At 42.7% G+C, this 20,624-nt stretch overlaps 1 protein-coding gene across 1 annotated transcript in view; it reads right to left on the bottom strand.

Moving 5' to 3' along the window:
* Positions 1-3,009: 3,009 nt before the first annotated feature.
* LOC149323538 (alpha-2-macroglobulin-like) overlaps positions 3,010-20,624 on the bottom strand; it is a 77,570-nt gene continuing 59,955 nt past the window's right edge. The window contains exons 29-36 of the mRNA XM_089478444.1: positions 16,442-16,671; positions 15,706-15,924; positions 13,269-13,396; positions 12,062-12,152; positions 10,676-10,744; positions 7,790-7,892; positions 6,855-6,896; positions 3,010-3,880 (exon numbers count right to left, since the gene is read on the bottom strand). Coding sequence (XP_089334570.1) covers positions 3,855-3,880; positions 6,855-6,896; positions 7,790-7,892; positions 10,676-10,744; positions 12,062-12,152; positions 13,269-13,396; positions 15,706-15,924; positions 16,442-16,671 — 908 coding nt within the window. The 3' untranslated portion in view covers positions 3,010-3,854. The remainder of the gene's footprint in view (positions 3,881-6,854; positions 6,897-7,789; positions 7,893-10,675; positions 10,745-12,061; positions 12,153-13,268; positions 13,397-15,705; positions 15,925-16,441; positions 16,672-20,624) is intronic.

The following is a 20,624-nucleotide window of genomic DNA, read 5'->3' on the forward strand; positions in this document are numbered from 1 at the left end:
TATATATTATTTAAAATAATATAAAATATATTCACATATATTTATATGTATATTATCAAATATATACATATATTATTTTATATTTTATATTTATATATATTATTTATATATTTTAATTTTTATATATTATATATTATTTTTATGTTTTAAAGTGTCCCCCCCTTTTCAATATTGTGTTTTTATGTTCTAAAAGTGCCCCCCTTTTAATACTTTTAATACTGTAATAAATATACATACACACTATCTATCTATCTATCTATCTATTATAAACACATCTACCCCAGTTGAGAACCAGTGTGGACTATGATTCAAATGTTTATTTAAAACATTTATCTATGTGAAAAGAAAACATTTGTGGCCAGAAAAGTCTACTTTCCCTGGCTGCTTACAATACATTATTTATTATTATTTATTAATTCATTTTGATTCAGATCAATCATATACAGATAAAATATCAGAGTTGCAGATACAACAAATCAAAATTAGCATCAGATTATTAAAAAAAATTGGATATTATTAACCGGAGATGAAAATTGCTCATCAAAAATTCAAAAAATAATCATTACAAAATTTTATAATACCTTTATAGCAATAAAATGGTATTATATTTTGTGGGAAGGAGAAATACATGTAGCATTTGCTTGACTCACTAAGGCAGTAGTAGTTGTTATTATTATTATTATTATTATTATTATTATTATTATTATTTCCTGCCTCTCCTGAAGGCAAGGTATAGCATGTTAAAATACAAAACAGAAAGACACATAAACCCAATACTATAAAACCATTATAAAACGCAATACTATAAAACCATTAAAGTACATTCATATGAGTACATTCTTTAAAATACTGTATATAATTTTAAAAGTGTGTGTGTGTATAAATTAAAAACTGCCAGAAGAGAGGCGAGTATGACTTCAACCGTTTTATAATATTGCATTTTAACTTGGTTTTGTGTGTTTTCTTTTTAATGGTGTTTTATATTTTAATATGCTGTACCCAGCCTTGAGCAAAGGTGAGAAATAAATAATAATAATAATAATAATAATAATAATAATAATAATAATTATTATTATTATTATTATTATTATTATTATTATTATTATTCCAGCCTAGAGGCTAGCATGGTGTTAGCAAAGGGAAAGATGGAAGCAGATAAGAGGGCTACTATTCTTTCTGCTCAATAGCAACCCACTCAGAACACTAACAAAGGTTTATTTCCTTTCTCCATATCCTCCAGCATTTCACAGATGACAAATATATTCAGATAAGTTGTAACAGGATGTAGAAAATTTAGAATATATATATGCAGATTTATGTATTGTGTAATATTCATTGTAAAAAAACAGACGACACATAGATCTGACCAAAAACATTGAAGTGTGGTCAAGATGGCATGAGTTATAAATGGGGAATAACAGGCTAGGGGATGGTGCAGCACTTTGCTTTTGCTTGCAAGAATCCAGCTTCTCCTCTCCACTCCTCCTTGGGGACAGGGATGATTGCTACTCAAGTTTATTTGTTTAAAACCAAAGGTCAATTCATAATGTTAATGTGTAACACAATGTACCCTATAGTCATCCAGATACTATAAACAGTGTAAACAGATCAGCAAAGTAATGGCTGAGTAATTTAAACCAAGATCCCTTTTCTACTCAATGATTCCCAGCACACAAACATATTTACGTGTGTCCTGCAGCAATACATACAAACCTAAGGACATTTTAAAATGTAAGGAGAAATGTAATGCAAGAAATATTCAGACATCCCTTTACAGCAGATACAAAAGTCCTGGTCAACAGGAGTTAAAGATTAAAGGTTCCACCTAAACTTCCTGACAGTAAGGGCTGTTCGACAGTGGAACAAACTCCCTCGGAGTGTAGTGGAGTCTCCTTCCTTGGAGGTTTTTAAACAGAGGCTGGATGGCCATCTGTCAATGGGGATGCTTTGATTGGGAGTTCCTGCATGGCAGGGGGTTGGACTGGATGGCCCTTGCGGCCTCTTCCAACTCTATGATTCTGTGATTCTAAGGAGCCACTGGTGATGCAGTGGTTAAATGCCTGTACTGCAGCCACTCACTCAAAACCATAAGGTTGCGAGTTCAATACCAGCGAAAGGGCTCAAGCTCGACTCAGGCTTGCATCCTTCTGAATTCACTAAAATGAGTACCCAGATTGTTGGGGGGAATTAGCTTACACTTTGTAAACCGCTTAGGGAGTGCTTAAGTGCACTGATAAGCAGTATAGAAATGTACTTGCTATTGCTATTTCTCATCCCAAAGGTTGAGGAAACTGTCTGAAATCTCACTCTCAGAAAGATTTCCTTAAGGTGAGAAAACTTGCATTCCTGTACCTCAAGCTTTTCCATGATGATATAATTCCTTTTAATAAGCCTGGAAACTGCCTAAAATACCAAAACAGAATTCTCAGTGGCCTTCTACAGGGACATGAGTCCATGGTTCTTTTGTTTGCAATACTGTACTGTAAACAGAAGTATCAGTAATGGCTAGCTGGAATACAAAGGCCATGATGATCAAACTGAGGCTGTCATACTTTGGCCACAGCATAAGAAGGCATGACTCATTAGTAAAGACAATAACTCTAGGAAAGGTGGAGGAACGTAGAAAGAGAGGAAGACCACATACTAGATGGATGGACTCAATGAGTAAGTCATGAGCATGAACCTACAAGTCATAAGCAGAGCAGTGGAAGACAGGGTGTCTTGGCAATGTCTCATCCACAGCATTGCCATGAGTCGAGGTCAACTTGAGAGCAATTAGGAAAAACAACAACAACAAAAGCACATAAGAAATGACTGATCAGGACCTCTAAGATAAACCTAATGTTGGGCTGTGGAAATACTTTCAGAGTGGGCAGCATAGGCCTTAGAGAAGAGACAAGGAGTGGGAAGGATAAACAAAACTCAAGATGCCCAGAGCAGGTAAGAACATGATGGAGAAGACGGATAATAGTGGCTACAGTTGTTTTTTGAAAACTAGTTATTTGTTGAAACATAGTCAACCAAATATGTTACACCAGTTTCTTTATTACGTGTTTATATAAACAGCCATACATAGTTTAATTGCATTATAGGCCTGTTTTGTGCCTCTGACAATTACCCAACCCCTGTCGTAGAATGTGAGGTGCCTTGCAAAAACAGAAGTGTGAGATGAGGTTAATAGTAAAGCAGTGGGTTATGCAAACAGTTGTGATGTGTGAAGTCAAAGGCTTTCATGGCTGGCATTCATAGTTGGCATCAACCCGCCTCCCTTATTTCACCCGTGGGTCATTTTTATTTCACTGGATCTACTTCAAGGCTCAGAATCCACCTGGAAGAAGAACATGCTGGGAGGATACAACGGCCAAGAAAAGCAGGGAATGTCTCGGCTCCATCAGTTGGAGCTCTTTCTGTTTGGTCACCATTTGGCCACCGTCTGAAATCACACAAGTATGCATCCAGAAGTTTTTCAGATGTGCATCAGCAACCCACCCTTGCAAATATGTGCATGTGTCAAATCTGGAGTCCAGTTTTTTGGCCAGAGAAGACCAACGAAGAGGAGATGAATAGGAAAGAGAATAGGCAATTTGTTTTAATTTCAGCCACCAGAGAGAAACAGCATGTATACCTTAGGATCTCTCTTTTGACTTTTTCACTTTCTTGCTCTGGGAAAAATAGATGCAGCAGGTTAAAGCATGAGGGTTTATGAAGTGATAGTGTCAACAAGCAAAAAGGGCTGGAAGACATCCTTTGCTCCTGGAAAAAGACTTTCTCCAATTCCATCTCTCCTGTTGTCTCTTCTTTCTTTGTCTTGTGGAAAGAGACTAAAAATGGGACCAAGACAAGTCCCCCATCTTTCAGGCGTTCCCCTGTTCAGTTTCAGCTGTGATGGGGAGAAAAATCATAAACGCATTATCCAACCAAACATTCATCTTGAGATGGCCGAAGATATTTTAATACCTGAAACAAATGACTGACTTGTTGCTGTTCTTTAGTTCTCCAAAACCCTGCTTAATTGCAGACATAGGCTGTGTCTTCACTGCTGAAATAATCCACTTTTACCCCACTTTAACTGCCAGGGCTCAATGCTATGGAATTCTGGGAACTGCAGTTTGTTGTGGCCCCAGAGCTAAATACCTCACAAAGGAGGCTAAATATCTCACAAAACTACAAATCCCCAAATTCCAAAGCATTGAGCTATGGCAGTTAAACCGGTGTCAAACTGGATTATTTCTGCAGTGTGGGTGCAGACTTAGTCCTATGCTAATGTATTCATTTGTGGCATTTAGATGTCAACACATAATACATATTTTTGTGGGTAGATTACAATATATATACATAACAATTTAAATCTGTAACCATAATTTAAAATGACCACAGAATCACAAAATCTAAAACTACATAAAGTATGGCAACAACACAAAATTCACAGGACAGCAAAATGAAACTCACCAATTTTAAAACTGAGCTACGTAAATTAATTAAAAGGCCAAGGTGAACAGTTTCCCCTTGTTTTTTTGTTTGTTTGTTTTGTTTTGTTTTTACAAAAAAAGCACCAGAGATGACACTGGGGATCCATTCACACAACACAGTTGTAGTGCTATGATTCCACTCTGGCTGTCTTGGTAACATCCTAAGAAATATTGGGATTGGCAGTTGAGGGAGGGATATTTATAATCCTCAGATAGAGATCTCTTCCTTTGTTGTTGTTGTCGTCGTCATCACCACCACCACCACCACCACCACTATCATTGTCAAAACAAGGCAGACCTGTTAGCATTAAAAGCACCAAAAATACACAGAAATGCACTTTGGAAAGTCACACTGTCTCGCCTTCAGAAAGAGTGAGTGCATGCCTCAGAAACTGGTTGATATCATCATCATCATCATCATTGTCAAAACAAGGCAGACCTGTTAGCATTAAACACACCAAAAATACACAGAAATGCACTTTGAAAGTCACGCTGTCTTGCCTTCAGAAAGAGTGAGTGCATGCCTCAGAAGCTGACTGATCATCACCACCACCACCACCACCACCACCACCACCATCATCACCATCATCATCATCATCATCATCACTGTCATTGTTACAACAAGGCAGACCTATACACACTGGAATGGAAATAATCCTCCTCCTCCTCGGGCCCGGCCTGCCCCACGTGGGGACCAAATAGAGGAGGAGCTCCTCCTCTTGAGGCTGGCTGGCCAATGAGGGCAGACTGGAACTAGAACAGCCCTGCCTCCTGCCAGCAGCTATTGGCCAGCCAGCCTCAGGAGGAGAAACTCCTCCTACTTAGCCCTGTGCTCAGCCCTGCAAGAGTGTGCAGGGCAACAGGAAGTGCCAGCGGGCGACAAGGGCCGCATCGGTGGTGGCTGCAGCTGCGGCAGTGCGCTGTGCACGGTGCATGCGGGGCAGCACAACGGCCGCAGGAGCAGCCGTGTGCAACAGCCGGCGCAGCAGCCACCATAGCCACCTGCAGCGGCAGCCAACCCAAGGCAAACCCGGGTCCATGAATGAACCGGGACAGGACGACCCCGCCTGGTTCAAAAGTGGGAATGTCTTTCATGGCTTTCATGGTTGGCAAGTGAGAGTTGCAAAGGCACGATAAGGCCAGATTGGAGTGAGGAAGTCCAGGTGTGCCAGTGAAGGGCATTAGAAAAGTACCACATGGTCCATATTCGCGACTGGATATGTCCTGTCACAATCCCAACTCTAAACTGAAAGTATGTGCCCTAACAGACAGGACAAAATAAAGCTACTTCGGGTCACTTTGGAGGTATGCTGTTTAAATTATGCATGCATCCTAAGAGGCCGGAAGCCACACCAAAGCCATGCTCTAGTTCTAAGAATTGGAGCACAGTTTTGGCACAGCTTCTGGCCTCTTAAGATGCGTGTGTCATTTAAACAGCATACCACCAAAGTGATCCGAAGCAGCTTTATTTTGGCCTGTCTGTTTGGGCCCTAAAAGATTTTAGTTCCAGATGTGTCCTGCCTGAGCAGCTTAAGCAGAGCTTGTATGTGCTTCCATACCAAAAATAATTAAAGCATCCGCATCCCAGAAAAGCATGCAAATGTGTGAATGATTTTCACATGCAGAGCACAATGACACATTAAAAGCTTATTACAAATGCGAGAAAGTGGGTGGAAAGCGTATTTGGTTTTCACACAGATGCGGATAAATCCCGTTGATAGTCTGGAAATAAATTTTTTGCACATGCGCACAGAAGCAGTAGTTGCATCACCAGAAGTGACGGGCAAATCTATCATTTCCTAGTGCACACACAGACATGCTCCAGAGAGAAGGGAAAACGGGGTGGGAAACACTCTTTGCCCCAGAAGCTGTTTTCAGCCAGGCATGACAAAGCCAGGAAGTAAACCCACCCCAAAGAATCATGGGAAATCTGGCAGCAAGTACAATCCTGTGAATAAACTGCATATAGCTTTCACACTAGAGCAATTGCGCAAAAAAAGCGATATCATGAATGAAACGGAAATGAATTCCCGATATTTCCCAGAAATGCTTATTTTCTGGTTCATGTCACTTTCTAAGCGGTTTGTGCGCAACGTCATGTGAAAACCATTAGTGTAATTGTGTCTAATATGCTGGATAACCGTAGGTTCTGACCCTTTTAAACTTCCAATTTTCCCTGTGTGATAAACTCCTATGGGTTGCCATACATCCCTGTCCTTTGGCTGAGAAATTAGTAAATATTTTTTTAAAAATATCTACTGACCTATCTTTTGATAAAACAAAGACCTTCTTTAAAACGGGTTAATTCCAGGATTTTTCCAGAGAAAAGAGGCTGGAGTTAACTGAAGGAAACAACTAGGTTTGAGGATACAGCCCATACTTTACCTGCACTGCAAGGGGCACTGTATTCAGCCACAGCAGATTCATCTAGAAACAAAATGAGAAAGGGAAAAGCAGTCAGGGCAGAGGAATTAATCAGTCCCAGACTCTACCCCACTAGTTCCCAAACTTTGGTTCTCCAGATGTTTTGGCCTTCAGCTCCCAGAATTCCTGATTGTTGGCCATGTTGGCTAGGTCTTCTGGGAGTTGAAGTCCAAAACACCTGGTGGACCAAAGTTTGGGAATCTTTGCTCTACTCCTACTATACCACCTCCCTTCCCAGCATGGATGTCAACTGTCAATAGACCATCTACTGCTTTGTGGTGCAGGATTTGTTAAGCACTGGTTTTAGGATATTTGTAAAGACAGATTTGATATGCTGGTTGTATCCTTTGTTAGGGACTTGAAGAGTTACTATGGAGTCATTCGCACATTTTTTTAGCATGACCATGCGAATAATCTCACTCATGCATTCCAGGTTTGTTGTTCACACTATGGAACCGCATCTGTGCACATCTCTGCGAGTTCTGTTGCTCACATGTGTCAGCACTCAAATAAAGATGGAGTTGATGATGCAAATGTATTTGAAGCATGTTCAAAGCATGCAGAGTTTTATCCCAGGTCTATTGACATCGGTCATTCGCACAGCCATCAATGAAATTCTTTTAGAAAAAGTCAGAAAAAACCCTGACATTGATTATCCTGGGTTAAGAGGGCTTTTTGGCAGCCCCAACAAAATAATAATAATAATAATAATAATAATAATAATAATAACAATAATAATAATAATAGTATGCATTTGAAATGTATGTGAATAACAAAGATTCAACCAAGATCCTACCTGGATCATTTTCACCATCTGAATAACCCCTCTGAAGTGGAATCTGTTTTTAAAAATAAAGACACCTACCTGTGCTTCAATACTGGGTCCCCCTTCTTACCTGTTTCATAGTAGTCATAGACCTTCACCAAGGCTGGCTTCAGGCCCTGAACAGGCACGTCCTGCTCCACTTGGAAGGAGTAACTCTGGGTCATGTCACTCAGCTATGGAAGCAATTGGAATCACCTGAGATCTCATCTGTCCTTACAGACCCTCTCCTCTTTTTCCAGGAAAAATGTTCCTCACATATGTATGCCCTCAAGTTTTGAGGGAAGGAGGTCCAAAGTGAGAGTGAGAATGGAAATCTCTCCCCAACACTTGAAATATCAAGATTGGTCGACCCTGTCATGTTGTAAAGTTGCGTTATAATGTAAGGTTATGTTATATGGGGGTCATGGCAGGTTGTTTAGATGATTCAGATAACTACTAGCATGTTAACATTGTATTGTTTGATTATACATGACTATGTTTGTTAATGCCAACTGTCAGGAACATCACAGATTTGCAATGAGTGAGCTTACATGCCAAACCTGTAGAGGTTATGTTTTGCTGTCAATAACACATTGGATGCAGGCCTGGTACACATCAAAAACCAAATTATGTTGCTATGCATTTTCTTCCATATGTTATGTAGTATATTGCTTGACTATACGCTTAGTAGATGGTTAGTGAAATTGTTGTTAACTGTGTGATAAAAAGTGAAGACTGGCTAGCACTGAAAAGGATAAAGAAGGTTGGAATGCCAGATGTGTGTAGGAGTTTTTCTTGTACTGTGAGCTTTTATCTTTTAGCTAACAGTGAGAAGAGGAGGGAAGAACTAGCAAAATCAAAAGTGGCTTAAATGTTATGAGAATGGAGACCTGAGTCTTAGCCTGCCAAATTTATGGGGAGGAGCAAAAGACCTTTTTATGTTGTATGTGTATCAAGATATTTTCCTGGTAACATCTCTGCAACTTCTGAAATAAAGTCTTGCTGTTTAACCTACAGAGGATTCATCTACTGAGTTGGGGAAAAGTTTATCCAGTTCTTGCCATGGGCCCTTATCACACGTGTGTGTGTGTGGGGGGGTGTTTGCAGCTCAGATCCGGAGTCACTCCTGTTCTAGCAACGCAAAGCATGATTTTTTTTCACACCAGATCCGGAGTCACTCCTGTCTAGCAATAAGAATTCACTTTAAAACGTGATGTTTTACCACACCTGGTTGCCTTTCCGTTGCCTTTCCGAATCATGGGGGAAGCAGAGTCAGTTCGATTCCAAGCAAGTCACGTGATGTGGATTTAAGCAAAGCGGGGTGAGTGCACATTATATTACCACACCGGAACATACTTTGAGGGTTCAATGATCCGAATCGGCACCCTTGCACATGCTCAGTGGGGCTCTGGACGCTGCCCTCCTTCCCTGCTCCCTCTTTAGCTGTCATCCTTCATTGGGGTGAAGGAGGAGACAGGGGATGATGGGACAGGTTGCATGGGGTCACTTGGGGTTAGGTTGGGGTGATGAAAGAGGCAGGGGATGATGGGACAGGTTGCATGGGGTCACTGGGGACTAGACTGGAGTGATGAAAGAGGCAGGGGATGATGGAACAGATGGCACAGGGTCACTCGGGCTAGATCGGGGTGATGAAAGAGGCAAGGGATGATGGGACAGGTCACATGGGGTCACTGGGGTCTAGATCGGGGTAATGGAAGAGGCAAGGGATTATGGGACAGGTCGCATGGGGTCACTGGGGTCTAGATCGGGGTGATGAAAGAGGCAGGGAATGATGGGACAGGTGGCAGGGGATCACTGGGGCCAAGATCGGGATGCAGGAGCAGGCAGGGGTTGATGGGATGGGTCACAGGGGGGTCACTGGGGCCAGGATCGGGATGCAGGAGCAGGCAGGGGTTGATGGGATGGGTCACAGGGGGGTCACTGGGGCCAGGATCAGGATGCAGGAGCAGGCAGGGGGTGATGGGATGGGCAGCAGGGTGATAGAGAGGATGAGATGGCATGAAGGAGGAGGAGGGGGATGAAGGAGCAGGACACAGGGGCCTAGAGGAGTGACATTGGAGTGATCTTCCACACCAGACCAATTCGAAGTGAAATCGAAGTGAGCTTGAATAAGAATTCTGTGAATTCACTTTTTACTGAATTCGCCAAAATGAGGAGTCACTTTGGATTCACTGTGAAAGCCTCACGGAAGGACCTCCCATAGAAATGAATCACATGTGATAACACATCACATTATCACATGAATTTGCATAGTTGGACCCGCAGTCATGTCGGAACTGAGCTGCAAAAAGCTCCAAAAATCTCTGTGTGGTAAACACCATGCAGTATGTTTCAGGGGTAATGGAGGACATGAGTTTGCCTGCTTCCCTTTTAGTGGGGTATTCTCTAGACTTAAAATAAAACCCTTAAAACAGTTTTTTTCTACAGTGAGTTTATCTTGCTCAAAGCCATGTTTGGGTATCATACACACTGCTGATGCACTGATATACCTGTTGGGTTGAAGGCAAAGGAAGACTGAAGTATCCACCCCCACTGCCACATGCAGAAGAGTGAATCAACAGCTCTCTTCCCTTTCTGTGTTTAACTAAGGTAACAGGACAAAGAGTCACTGCCATGATGATGTTGCCACTGCGCAGCGTCCAGACATAACTTCTAGGAAGTCATGTTGGTGCCCTTTCCCCTTTACGGCATTGCAAAAAAGAAGCTGCTTGGAGCGGCTTCTTTTTGGTAGCACGTAGGTGTTGTATAGTGCAGCTGCTGCAGCACCGACAAGGGGGAAAGACAGGCACCATGGAGCCATCTGTCTGTACCGTGCCTCTGACTCCTCAGTGAGTCTCTGACTCCTAGGTTCTATGGAAATGAGGACTGGGCAGGGAAATGATGTCTCTTCTCAAAGTGATTGCAGGCATTCTTGTTGTTCTTACCTTCTTTCACCTTGGCTGTCTTACTTACTCACCGATTCCAAATACAGAAGGACATGGCTGGTGCTCACTTCTATCCTCTTGACTTGACCATTCTTTTCCAGCTGCAAAGGACAGGAAGCAAATATATGACAATTTCATATTTGACCAAACAGTTTATTTAACTTATTAAAATACTGTATTTATATCTCACCCTATATCATGACATCTCAGGGTTGCATACAAGTAAAATCAATATAAACCATTTAAAATAATTTAAAATGGTAATAATAACTGAGGCAAACTAAAACTAAAGAAGTTAAGTTAAAAATAAATTAAAACAATTTGAAACTTTACACAGGCATTTTGGAATAAATCGGTTATCCCCCACAGAAATTTTGAAACAGCTGTATTTATGTTTGACACCCAAACGAAGCAAGCATTGGCACCAATTGGTTCTCCATTCTACAGCTGAGAAGCCCTCTCTCATGTCCTTTCTCATGTCCTCATACAGTGTACTGACCTCACTGATGCAACACAGACAATGGCATTGGGCATCATTTTTATGGAAAGCAGTGTGCCTTAAGGTGAGAGAAAAGTGAGCCTCACTTATGAGATTAGGAGATACTCTATAGTGGTACAACATTCACTGCCACAATATATCATAATGGCCACCAGCTGAGTTGACTTTTAAAAGCCAGTGGATAAAACTAGTTCATGGGCAAGCAGAAATGGGACCACCCGACTTACCGGGCTGGCGTGCCAGGGGCCCAGCAGTGCAGTGGCCCGCTTGCTGCTCAAACCCGCAGCCCTGGGCTCTAGCCTGGCTGCAGGCGTGTGGCCCCAGGGGCCGGCTGCGGCACTTCTGGTCCACATGGCGCAGACTACAGCTCCCAGACTCCCCTGGGAGTGGAAGGGAGTGGATGTCAGATCCAGAACTCATGCTTTCAGGGCAACCCTCTTTTACATGTTGCTGTATTCAATAAAGTTGTGACCTTTTTTTGCCAATTGGTTGTCCTTTGTGTTATGTACACCTCTCCCCTTCCTCAGCAACAGTCATTAACCTTTAAGCCAGAATAACTCTATGGAAAATCCATTGTACCTCTCTGAATGGCAACAAATGGAGACAAACAAGAGAAGGGCTGCACTAGTGGGCCACAAACTTTGGTTCTCAAGGTGTTTTGGACTTCAACTCCCAGAAACCCCAGCCAACTTGGTGAACAGTTAGGAATTGTGGGAGCCAAAATCCAAAACATCTGGAGAACCAAAGTTTGGGAACCACTGGCCTACACTTTCATGTCTTCCCAGGGGCCTTTCAGTGGCTGCTTGTATGTCCGAAGTGAGAACACCCATAATCCACTAAATCATAGTGTCCATTATGCTTCCTGCTCTCTAGAAAAGGTAGTGTCTGATGGCTGTTCCACAAGTAACATCACTTTTACCTTTTTAACAGATGGTTTCACTGGGATAAATCCTGACAGCATCTTAACATCAATAATCACCATGTTGGAAACTCGGTTTTGGCCAGTGTAACTGGGAGACCAGGAAAGAAGGGAAAAGATTTCTGTACATTTGGACACAATATCATTTATGCTGTTCTTTCTTGATAAACAACCCCCAAACTATCTCCATTCCTCCTTCTGTCTCCCACTGAATGCAGCATGAGAGGAAGAAAGAGAGTCAGAGAGAGTCACAGTCCTCTCCATATGTGGAATAGATGCTACCAATGCCATACAGAAGTCTCAGCCAAATTTATTATAGTATGCCTTCTAGGCACAGTAAAGGAAGGCAAACTGTCCAGATTTCAAATTCCATTTCTAGTCCACCATATTCTTGCAGAACTCAGGATGGCTTACAAAGGATGGTCCCATTTTATACTCCCAGTACATTTGGACTATGAGAAAGTGACTGCCCAAGGTTGAAGAGGGATTTGCAGTGATGTATTTAAGTTGTTTAGTCCAAGTCTCAAGTCAGGTCTCAAGTCTCGACCTTCAAGTCTCAAGCTGAGTGTCAAGTCGTTGCAAGATACTTCCAAGTCAAGTCTCAAGTTGAAGTTCAAGTCTGGGACCTAACTTTTAACTTGCTGTTCTCGGAGAGGAACAGCAAATGTGTTAGGCAGTGGACTTGAGGTCTGCTTGGCACCCTGTCACTGTGCACATCAAAGGATTTTTCTAAAACTTTACAAAAGCTTTAGAAGGATCCTTCTGCCTCAAGACCATTGCCTAACACATTTGCTGCTCCCTTCTGAGAAGTGCACCCTGCACTTTAGGGGTGGGTCTTGCCTGCTGCATGAAAAGAATAGCACCAGTTAAGTCTGTCACTAAAAATATACAAGTCTCAAGTCAAATCCAGTCAGTGTGTCACTTTCCCCAAGTCATGTCCAAGTCAAGTCATTGAAGCGATTTGAATCCAATTTAAGTCCAAGTCAATTCACTCTAGTCTACATCACTGGGATTTGAACCCAGCCCTGTTCAGCCTAACTCTACCAACTCTACTACTCTGGCATGCGGCACTTTTCCCTTGGAGCCATTCCCTCACAGGGATGGGATGGGATGGGATGGACTTTCAGCCATAAAGCAGAATCTCAGTCACTCACCCCTTCACCCTGTCCCCTCCTTCACAGCCACAAGGGCCAAATATGGGATTTACCTGACTTTTACAGCAACTTCAAATGTTTTGTGGGCCTTCTGTCCAGTGCAGTCCTCGGGGATCGTGTGCACATCCAAAACAAAAGAAGCTTCCTCCTGCTGGGTCTGTATGTTGTATTTCAAAGTGGTCTGGAAAAGATATATGGGCCTCTAACATGTCTCTCTTGGCTGTATTGACACTAGCAAGACACTAATCTGTGCAACCCTCACTGTGCTCTGGGCAAGCAACTTTTAACCCTATCCAACAGGGCAGACATGTCCCCATGGAGCTACTTCACTGGGAGCTCTGCAGTGATATTTGGCAAGGCTGGAACTGGTTTGGGGTCTGCCTGACACTTGATCTTATTCCATGGCATTTTAATCTGGTTTACCTCTCTCTGGATTAAATCTTAATTCCGGTGGTATCCTGATTTTATCAGACTTTTTTGCCACCTAATTTGCCACCCGAATACATTCTGGGTCCATCCCTGCTTCCAGAACCTCTCCTCCAGCTCTTTTCAGATCTGGGGGTTTTCTGGCTTGAGAAAATTGCCAGCGGAGTTCTCCTGGAAGTGGGGATGGGTCCGGGCTGTACCCAGGCAGCAAATTAAGTGGCAAAAACCATCTAAGGGAGTGTTCCCACTTGCGATTTGAAACAATTTTAAATACAGAGGTTTGTTTTAAAGTGATTCAAAATAAAGCGAGTGTTATCCTGCTTATCAAATCACTTTATTTGTATCATTCCCATTGATGTTACGTTTTATTTTAATTCGCAGTAATTGACCCGATTTCGTTCCCATTCACAGATGAATCGGTGTATATTTAAATCGGTTTTGTAAATTTTTTGTTCACATTCACTTGTTTCGGCTGTCAATCAAAGAGACGTCATCATGACGTCACAATAATTCGGAGTAACATGCACCAATATAACCTTTACCTGTGTTCCCACTACCTGCTGACCGTTTTTAATTCGTTTTAAATTTTGCTTTTTTAAATGAGGAAGCGCTTAAGCTCTTAAGAGTCCTAAGCGCCCAAGCTCTTAAGAGTCTAAGCACCTAAGCTCTTAAGAGTCTAAGAGGGAAAGATGGCGGCGACGACGATGGATGGGGACAAAGAAAGGGCGACTCCCCTGAGCCAGCTCATCGCGCTCCACTCCTCCCATCCTGTGGAACCCGAATCAGACGCCGAAACGTTCCCATTTAAATACCACGATTCCTATCTTGGCTCAAGGGATAACTCGGGGTAAAACCTACTATTTTTTTACGCCGGTTTATAGGCTTATGATGCGGGTTAAATGTTATGATTCGAAGCAGATTCGAATCTCAGTGGGAACGATATCGGGTTAACCTAGAACCGTTCTAGAGTTAATTTGGGATTGTGTGGGAACGATACACCTTGGATTCGATTTGGAAACCGGTGTATAAGCGAGTGGGAACGACCCCTAATAATATCAGGATGCTGCCTAAATTAAGGTTTAAACCGGATAGAGGAAAGCCAAATTAAAACATCATGGGATAAGATCCACTGTTGTGTTTCTGAAGCTGCATCCATATTGCAGAAATAATTCAGATTGACACCATTTTAACTACCATGTCTCAACTCTATAGAATTCCTGGAATTGTAATTTTTTTAGGCATTTAGCTTTCTCTATCAGAGAGGTTTGGTATCACAACAAAGTATAATCCTCATAATTCCATAGCATGGAGCCATGGCAGTTAAAGCAGGATCAGTCTGGATTATTTCTGCAATGTGGATGCAGCCTAACCGTGCTTTCAGTTTCTTTCTGTTGCATGTTACATTTTAAATCAAGATCTTTTAAAATTACATTTTATTATTGTTGCTGCCTTGAGTGCCTTTTTGGTAGAAAGAAGTAACCTAAAGTGACACCCTCTTCTATTTAACTCCATTCTGTGGTTAATTCATATTTATAGCCCAACCAGAGACACAAGCATGTGAGGATGTAGCCTTTCTGCCTCCACTTTATCCTTCTCCTTCTTCCATCTCTGTCTTCCTTCTACTCTGAACCATACATCCCCCTTTAAAAAAACCCTTACATTATGCTATTTCATTTTTTTCTTCTCATAATATTTATATTTTTAATATTTATTTTTATTTCACTTTTATGCTGCCTTTCTCTCAGAAAAGGACCCAAGGTGGCTCACAAATAAAGACATTTAATTTTTTTTTTACAATAGAAGTTTTAAAACAATTAAATTACACATGTTAAAAAACAACAACAATATAACTAAAGTGCTCACTCCATATATAAGCCACCCTGTCATAATTATATATTAAACACCTGCTGGAATAAAAACTGCTATTTTTTAAAGCTTCCGTTCTGACTTTGAGTGTGTCTTGTCTTTAGTTCTATTATTTTTATAATTTTAAATGGAACCTGAGAGCAATTTGCCATTATAGCACCTCTGCCTCCACCTCCCATGAACCTCTAGGGCACTCACCTGCACATAGGTGCAACCTTCCCCTGTCACTTCTGCCTTATAGTCCCCTGGCACTTTGGGAAGAGTCTCACACTGAAGCAGCAGGCGGTTGTTACTGTCCACGAGGTACTGCCTCAAGACATCCTCTCCAGAACGCAGAGTCACGTTTGCACCTGACTTGCTCTTGGAATATGTCAATGATCCATATAGGGAGAGGGCCTGAAGTGCCACCACTGTGTCCTGCAACAGAGACCAAGATTACAGAATTTTCCCCAGGATGCAGGCATTTCACGGCATAAGGTCTGGCCCTTATGTCAGATTTCTCATTTGAACAAAGATGGGGGCTCTTGTAAGGTGTTCATAATAGGATACACAAAAATAGGTCAGCAGAATAACACATGTTTTTATTGGGACATAAGGAACAAAGAAGAACTCAGTAAAGATCTCACTTTCCCAAACTAGATGTGAAGCAAAATGTATCCGTCAGCAGATTCTTGTCTACTCTTGGTATAGAATTGGTATAGAATTTCACAGTCAGAATCAAGGAACAATAATGTTTTATGGCTCCTTTATTGGTACAATAGTGGCATATTTTATTGGTACAATAGTGACACATAAAGTTCCATGGATTTCATTTCCTTTAGACTGGCTCTTCCACTGTGAGCTCAGGACTGCACATTTACACAAACTGTGCCTGGTTTCCTAGCTGTAGCCAGCACCACTACCTTACCAAGTTTTTGGAGGAAAAGGAGCTTACCTGGGTGGAGGCAAATCCCCCAGTAGGATTCTGTTGCTTGCTCAGCCATTTGACAATCTGCATGGCTGCTGTCAGCTCCTCCTGGGCAGGTGCTGGCTTTTTGGAAAGGTAAGCAAGGAGCACATAGGCTGTCATTTCCACCTCTGCAGAGGGAGCATGGGGATGATAGTAGGGGAGAGAAACCTTCTCCAGTGCCTTTCCAGGGCGCTGCCAGTGTATGGAGCCATCCTCTTGAGAGAGAGAAAGGAGGAATAAGCAGGGCTTTGGTCAGTTTAAGGACTACTGAAGGACTTTTCATGCATGGAGCTTGATGGTTATCATGCTTGGGGGACTCCAATGGCAACTGGCATGGGGGCAATGAAACAACAAGAGAGGTGTCTAGTGACTCCGTTAGTGAGATTATCTTGGATCAATTTCAGTCTATGAGTACCAATGACGTAGACAAGCTGCTTGGTAAGGTAAAAAAGACCACTTGCCCTCTCGATCCCTGCCCATCTTTGTTGGCTGTCCAGGGAGGAGAGGCAACTTTGAATTTGGTAAAATCCATAATTAATGCCTCCTTCAGGGATGGTTGTGTTCCATCGATTCTGAGATAAGCAGTAGTAAGACCTATACTAAAGAAACCTTCCCTTGATCCCCTGGACATAAATAATTACCGACCAGTATCTCTTCTTCCCTTCTTGGGCAAGGTGATTGAGAGGGCGGTAGCAAACCAGCTCCAAGCAGTCTTGGATGACACCGATTATCCTGATCCATTTCAAACTGGCTTCAGGTTGGGATACGGAGAGGAGACTGCCCTGATCACCTTGGTTGATGATCTCCGTCTGAGCATTGACAGGGGAAGTGTGGCCTTGTTGGTGCTCTTGGACCTCTCAGTGGCCCTTGCTACCATAGACTATAGTATCCTTCTGGAATGCCTGAAGGGGTTAGGAATTGGAGGTGTGGCTTTGCAGTGGTTCCGTTCCTACCTCTCGGGAAGGTTCCAGATGGTGAGGCTGGGGGACAGCTGCTCTTCCAAGAGACAGCTGACATCAGGTGTCCTTCAGGGTGCCATTCTGTCCCCCATGCTGTTTAACATTTACATGAAGCCGCTGGGTGAGATCATCCAGAGACATGGGGTGGGGTGTTAGTACGCTGATGACACCCAGATTTACTTCTCTATGTCTCGGGCTGTTTCAGCGACCAAGGAGGGCATCTCCCCTCTGAATGACTGTCTGAGGTCAGTAATGGACTGGATGAGGGAAAATAGACTTAAGCTGAATCCCCCCCCCCAAAATGGGGGTAACCCCCCTCCGGGTATGGAGATAAGTCCACCTGTCCTGGACGGGGTCACACTTCCCCTAAAGGACTGTGTTCGCAGCTTGGGGGTACTCCTGAATTTGTCGCTTCAACTGTCATCTCAGGTTCATGTGACGGCCAGGAGTGCCTGTTATCAGCTTTGGTTGAAAAGCCAGCTGCGACCCTACCTGGAGCAGCGGGACCTAGAAACGGTTGTACATGCACTGGTAACCTCTCTTCTCGAATTCTGTAATGTGCTCTACATGGGGGCAACCCTTGTGCCACGTCTGGAAGCTTCAATTGGTACAAAACATGGCAGCCAGACTGGTCACTGGAAAATCTAAATTTGACCATATTACGCCAATTCTAAAATCATTACATTGGCTGCCTATTAGCTTCCGGGCACAATACAAGGTATAGGTTATTACCTATAAAGCCCTACATGGCCTGGGTCCAGCTTACTTGAAGGAACACCTCCTCTCATACTATTCTTCCCGCACACTCTGCTCTTCGGGGAAGAATGTCTTACAGTCGAGCAGAACTAGATTAGTGGCCACGTCCCAAAGAACCTTCTCTGTTGCCGCTCCAAAAATCGGGAATAATCTCCCTGAAGAAATCCACCAAATAGCTTCAATTGAGGCTTTTAAGCAGGCAATAAAAACGACTCTCTTCAGGCTCGCCTATCCAGACTGACAAGGTTATGAATGAAGAAACCTGTCCATATGTGCTCCTATGTTTTGTTGTCACCATATAATGAACAATATTTCTTTGATATTTTATGATGTTGTATTATTGATCTCATTTTACAAACTGATATTTTAAGGAGGGTGGGATAGGGGGAGGGGAGACCCAGCTCCCTAAGTCATTCCTCACAGGACATGGTTTCCAGACCCTTCACCATTTTAGTTGCCCCCCTTTGGACACACTCCAGTTTTTCAACATCCTTTTTGAATTGTGGGCCCCAGAACTGGACACAGTATTCCAGGTGGGGCCTGACCAGAGCAGAATACAGTGGTGCTATTACTTCCCTTGATGTAGACACTATACTTCTATTTATGCAGCCTAAAATCGCATTGCCCTTGTTAGCTGCCACATCACACTGTTGACTCATGTTCAACTTGTGGTCTACTTGGACTCCCAGATCCCTTCCACATGTAGTCTCTTTAAACCAGATATCTCCCATCCCATATCTGTGCATTTATTTTTTTGCCCTAAGTGCAGTATCTTACATTTCTTGGTGTTGAAGTTGGTTCAATTAGTTTTGCCCTCCCTTTCTACTCTATTAAGGTTAATTTTTATTTTGACCCTGTCCTCTGGGGTATTAGCTACTCCTCCTAGTTTGGTGTCATCTGCAAATTTGATAAGCATGCCCACTATTCCTTCATCCAAGTAATTGATAAAGATGTTGAACAGCACTAAGCCTAGGACAGAGCCTTGTGGGACCCCACTGGCCACTTCTTTCCAGGATGAAGAGGAGCCATTGTTGAGCATTCTTTGGGTTTGGCTGGTCAACCAATTACAAATCTACTTAACACTTACACTATCTAGCCTACATTTTACTAACTTCTTTGCAAGAATATCATGGGGGACCTTGTCAAAAGCCTTACTGAAATTGGGATATGCTATATCCACAGCATTACCAAACTGGTAATTTTATCAAAGCAAGAGATAAGAGATTCTCTGAAGATGCCAGCCACAGATGCTGGCGAAACGTCAGGAAGAAACTCTGCTAGAACATGGCCACATAGCCCGAAAAACCCACAAAAATCTATGGATGCCGGCCATGAAAGCCTTTGACTTTACATACGAAAGAGATAAGATTTGTGGCATGACGTGTTTCTCTGAAACCCATGTTGACTTTTTGTAATTATGGAATTGCCTTCTAAATGTTTAATGATCGGTTCTAGAATCTTTCCTGGTATAGATGTCAGTCTAACTGGACGATAATTGTTGGGATCCTCCCCCCCCCCCCCCCCTTGTGAAGATGGGAATGTTTGCCCTCCTCCAGTCTGCTGGGACTTCTCCTGTTCTCAAAGATTATTGCCAAAGACTCTGAGATTACATTTGCCAATTATTTTAATACTCTTGGATGTGGGTATGCCAATTATTTTAATACTCTTGGATGTGGGTCCTGGAGACTTAAATTTGTTTAAACGGGTGGGTGGGCGGGTGGATGGGCGGGTGGGCGGGCAGATAGATAGATAGATGGATGGATAGATAGATAGATAGATAGATAGATAGATAGATAGATAGATAGGTGGATGGGTAGGTGGAAGGTGGATAGATGGATAGATGGATAGATAGATGGATAGATAGATGGGTAGGTGGATAGATGGACGGATGGACGGACAGACAGACAGGTCACACACACACACACACACACACACACACACACACACACACACACAGAAAGATGGATGACAGACAGATAGAGAGACAGAGATGGATGGATGGATGACAGACAAGGACTCTGCTCGGTCATGAGACCCACTGGGTGACCTTGAGAAAGTCACATTCTCTCAGCCTCAGAGGACTCATATGATTCTTGGTGGTTTGACGGAGTTTGTCTGCCTTCCTCAGACACAGCTTTTGGGGCTTTTGTGGCAAAGAGGCTTCCTTCCCTGGTTTTCCCTCCCTCCCTCCCTGCAGCATGTGGGAGGGCACTTGTGGAAGTGACAGTTTAGAGCATGCTCAGAACAGATATTTCTAAGCAAGCAATGGGGATTTGTCCTTACCCATCTGATAGCCAAATTCGAATCTAACCCTAAATACTGTGCCTTTATACCCTTGTTGTGCTCTTGCATGTGATAACCATTAGCAAATGGGCTTGCTTTTCTGGAGTGACTGCACTTTAACCATTTTTGGGATGACAGCACATAGGTCACTGTGTGATAAACTCCTGAGG

The sequence above is a fragment of the Sceloporus occidentalis genome, unplaced genomic scaffold (assembly GCF_023333645.1).
Source record: "Sceloporus occidentalis isolate IW3139 unplaced genomic scaffold, rSceOcc1.0.p SCAF_1, whole genome shotgun sequence".
NCBI lineage: Eukaryota > Metazoa > Chordata > Lepidosauria > Squamata > Phrynosomatidae > Sceloporus > Sceloporus occidentalis.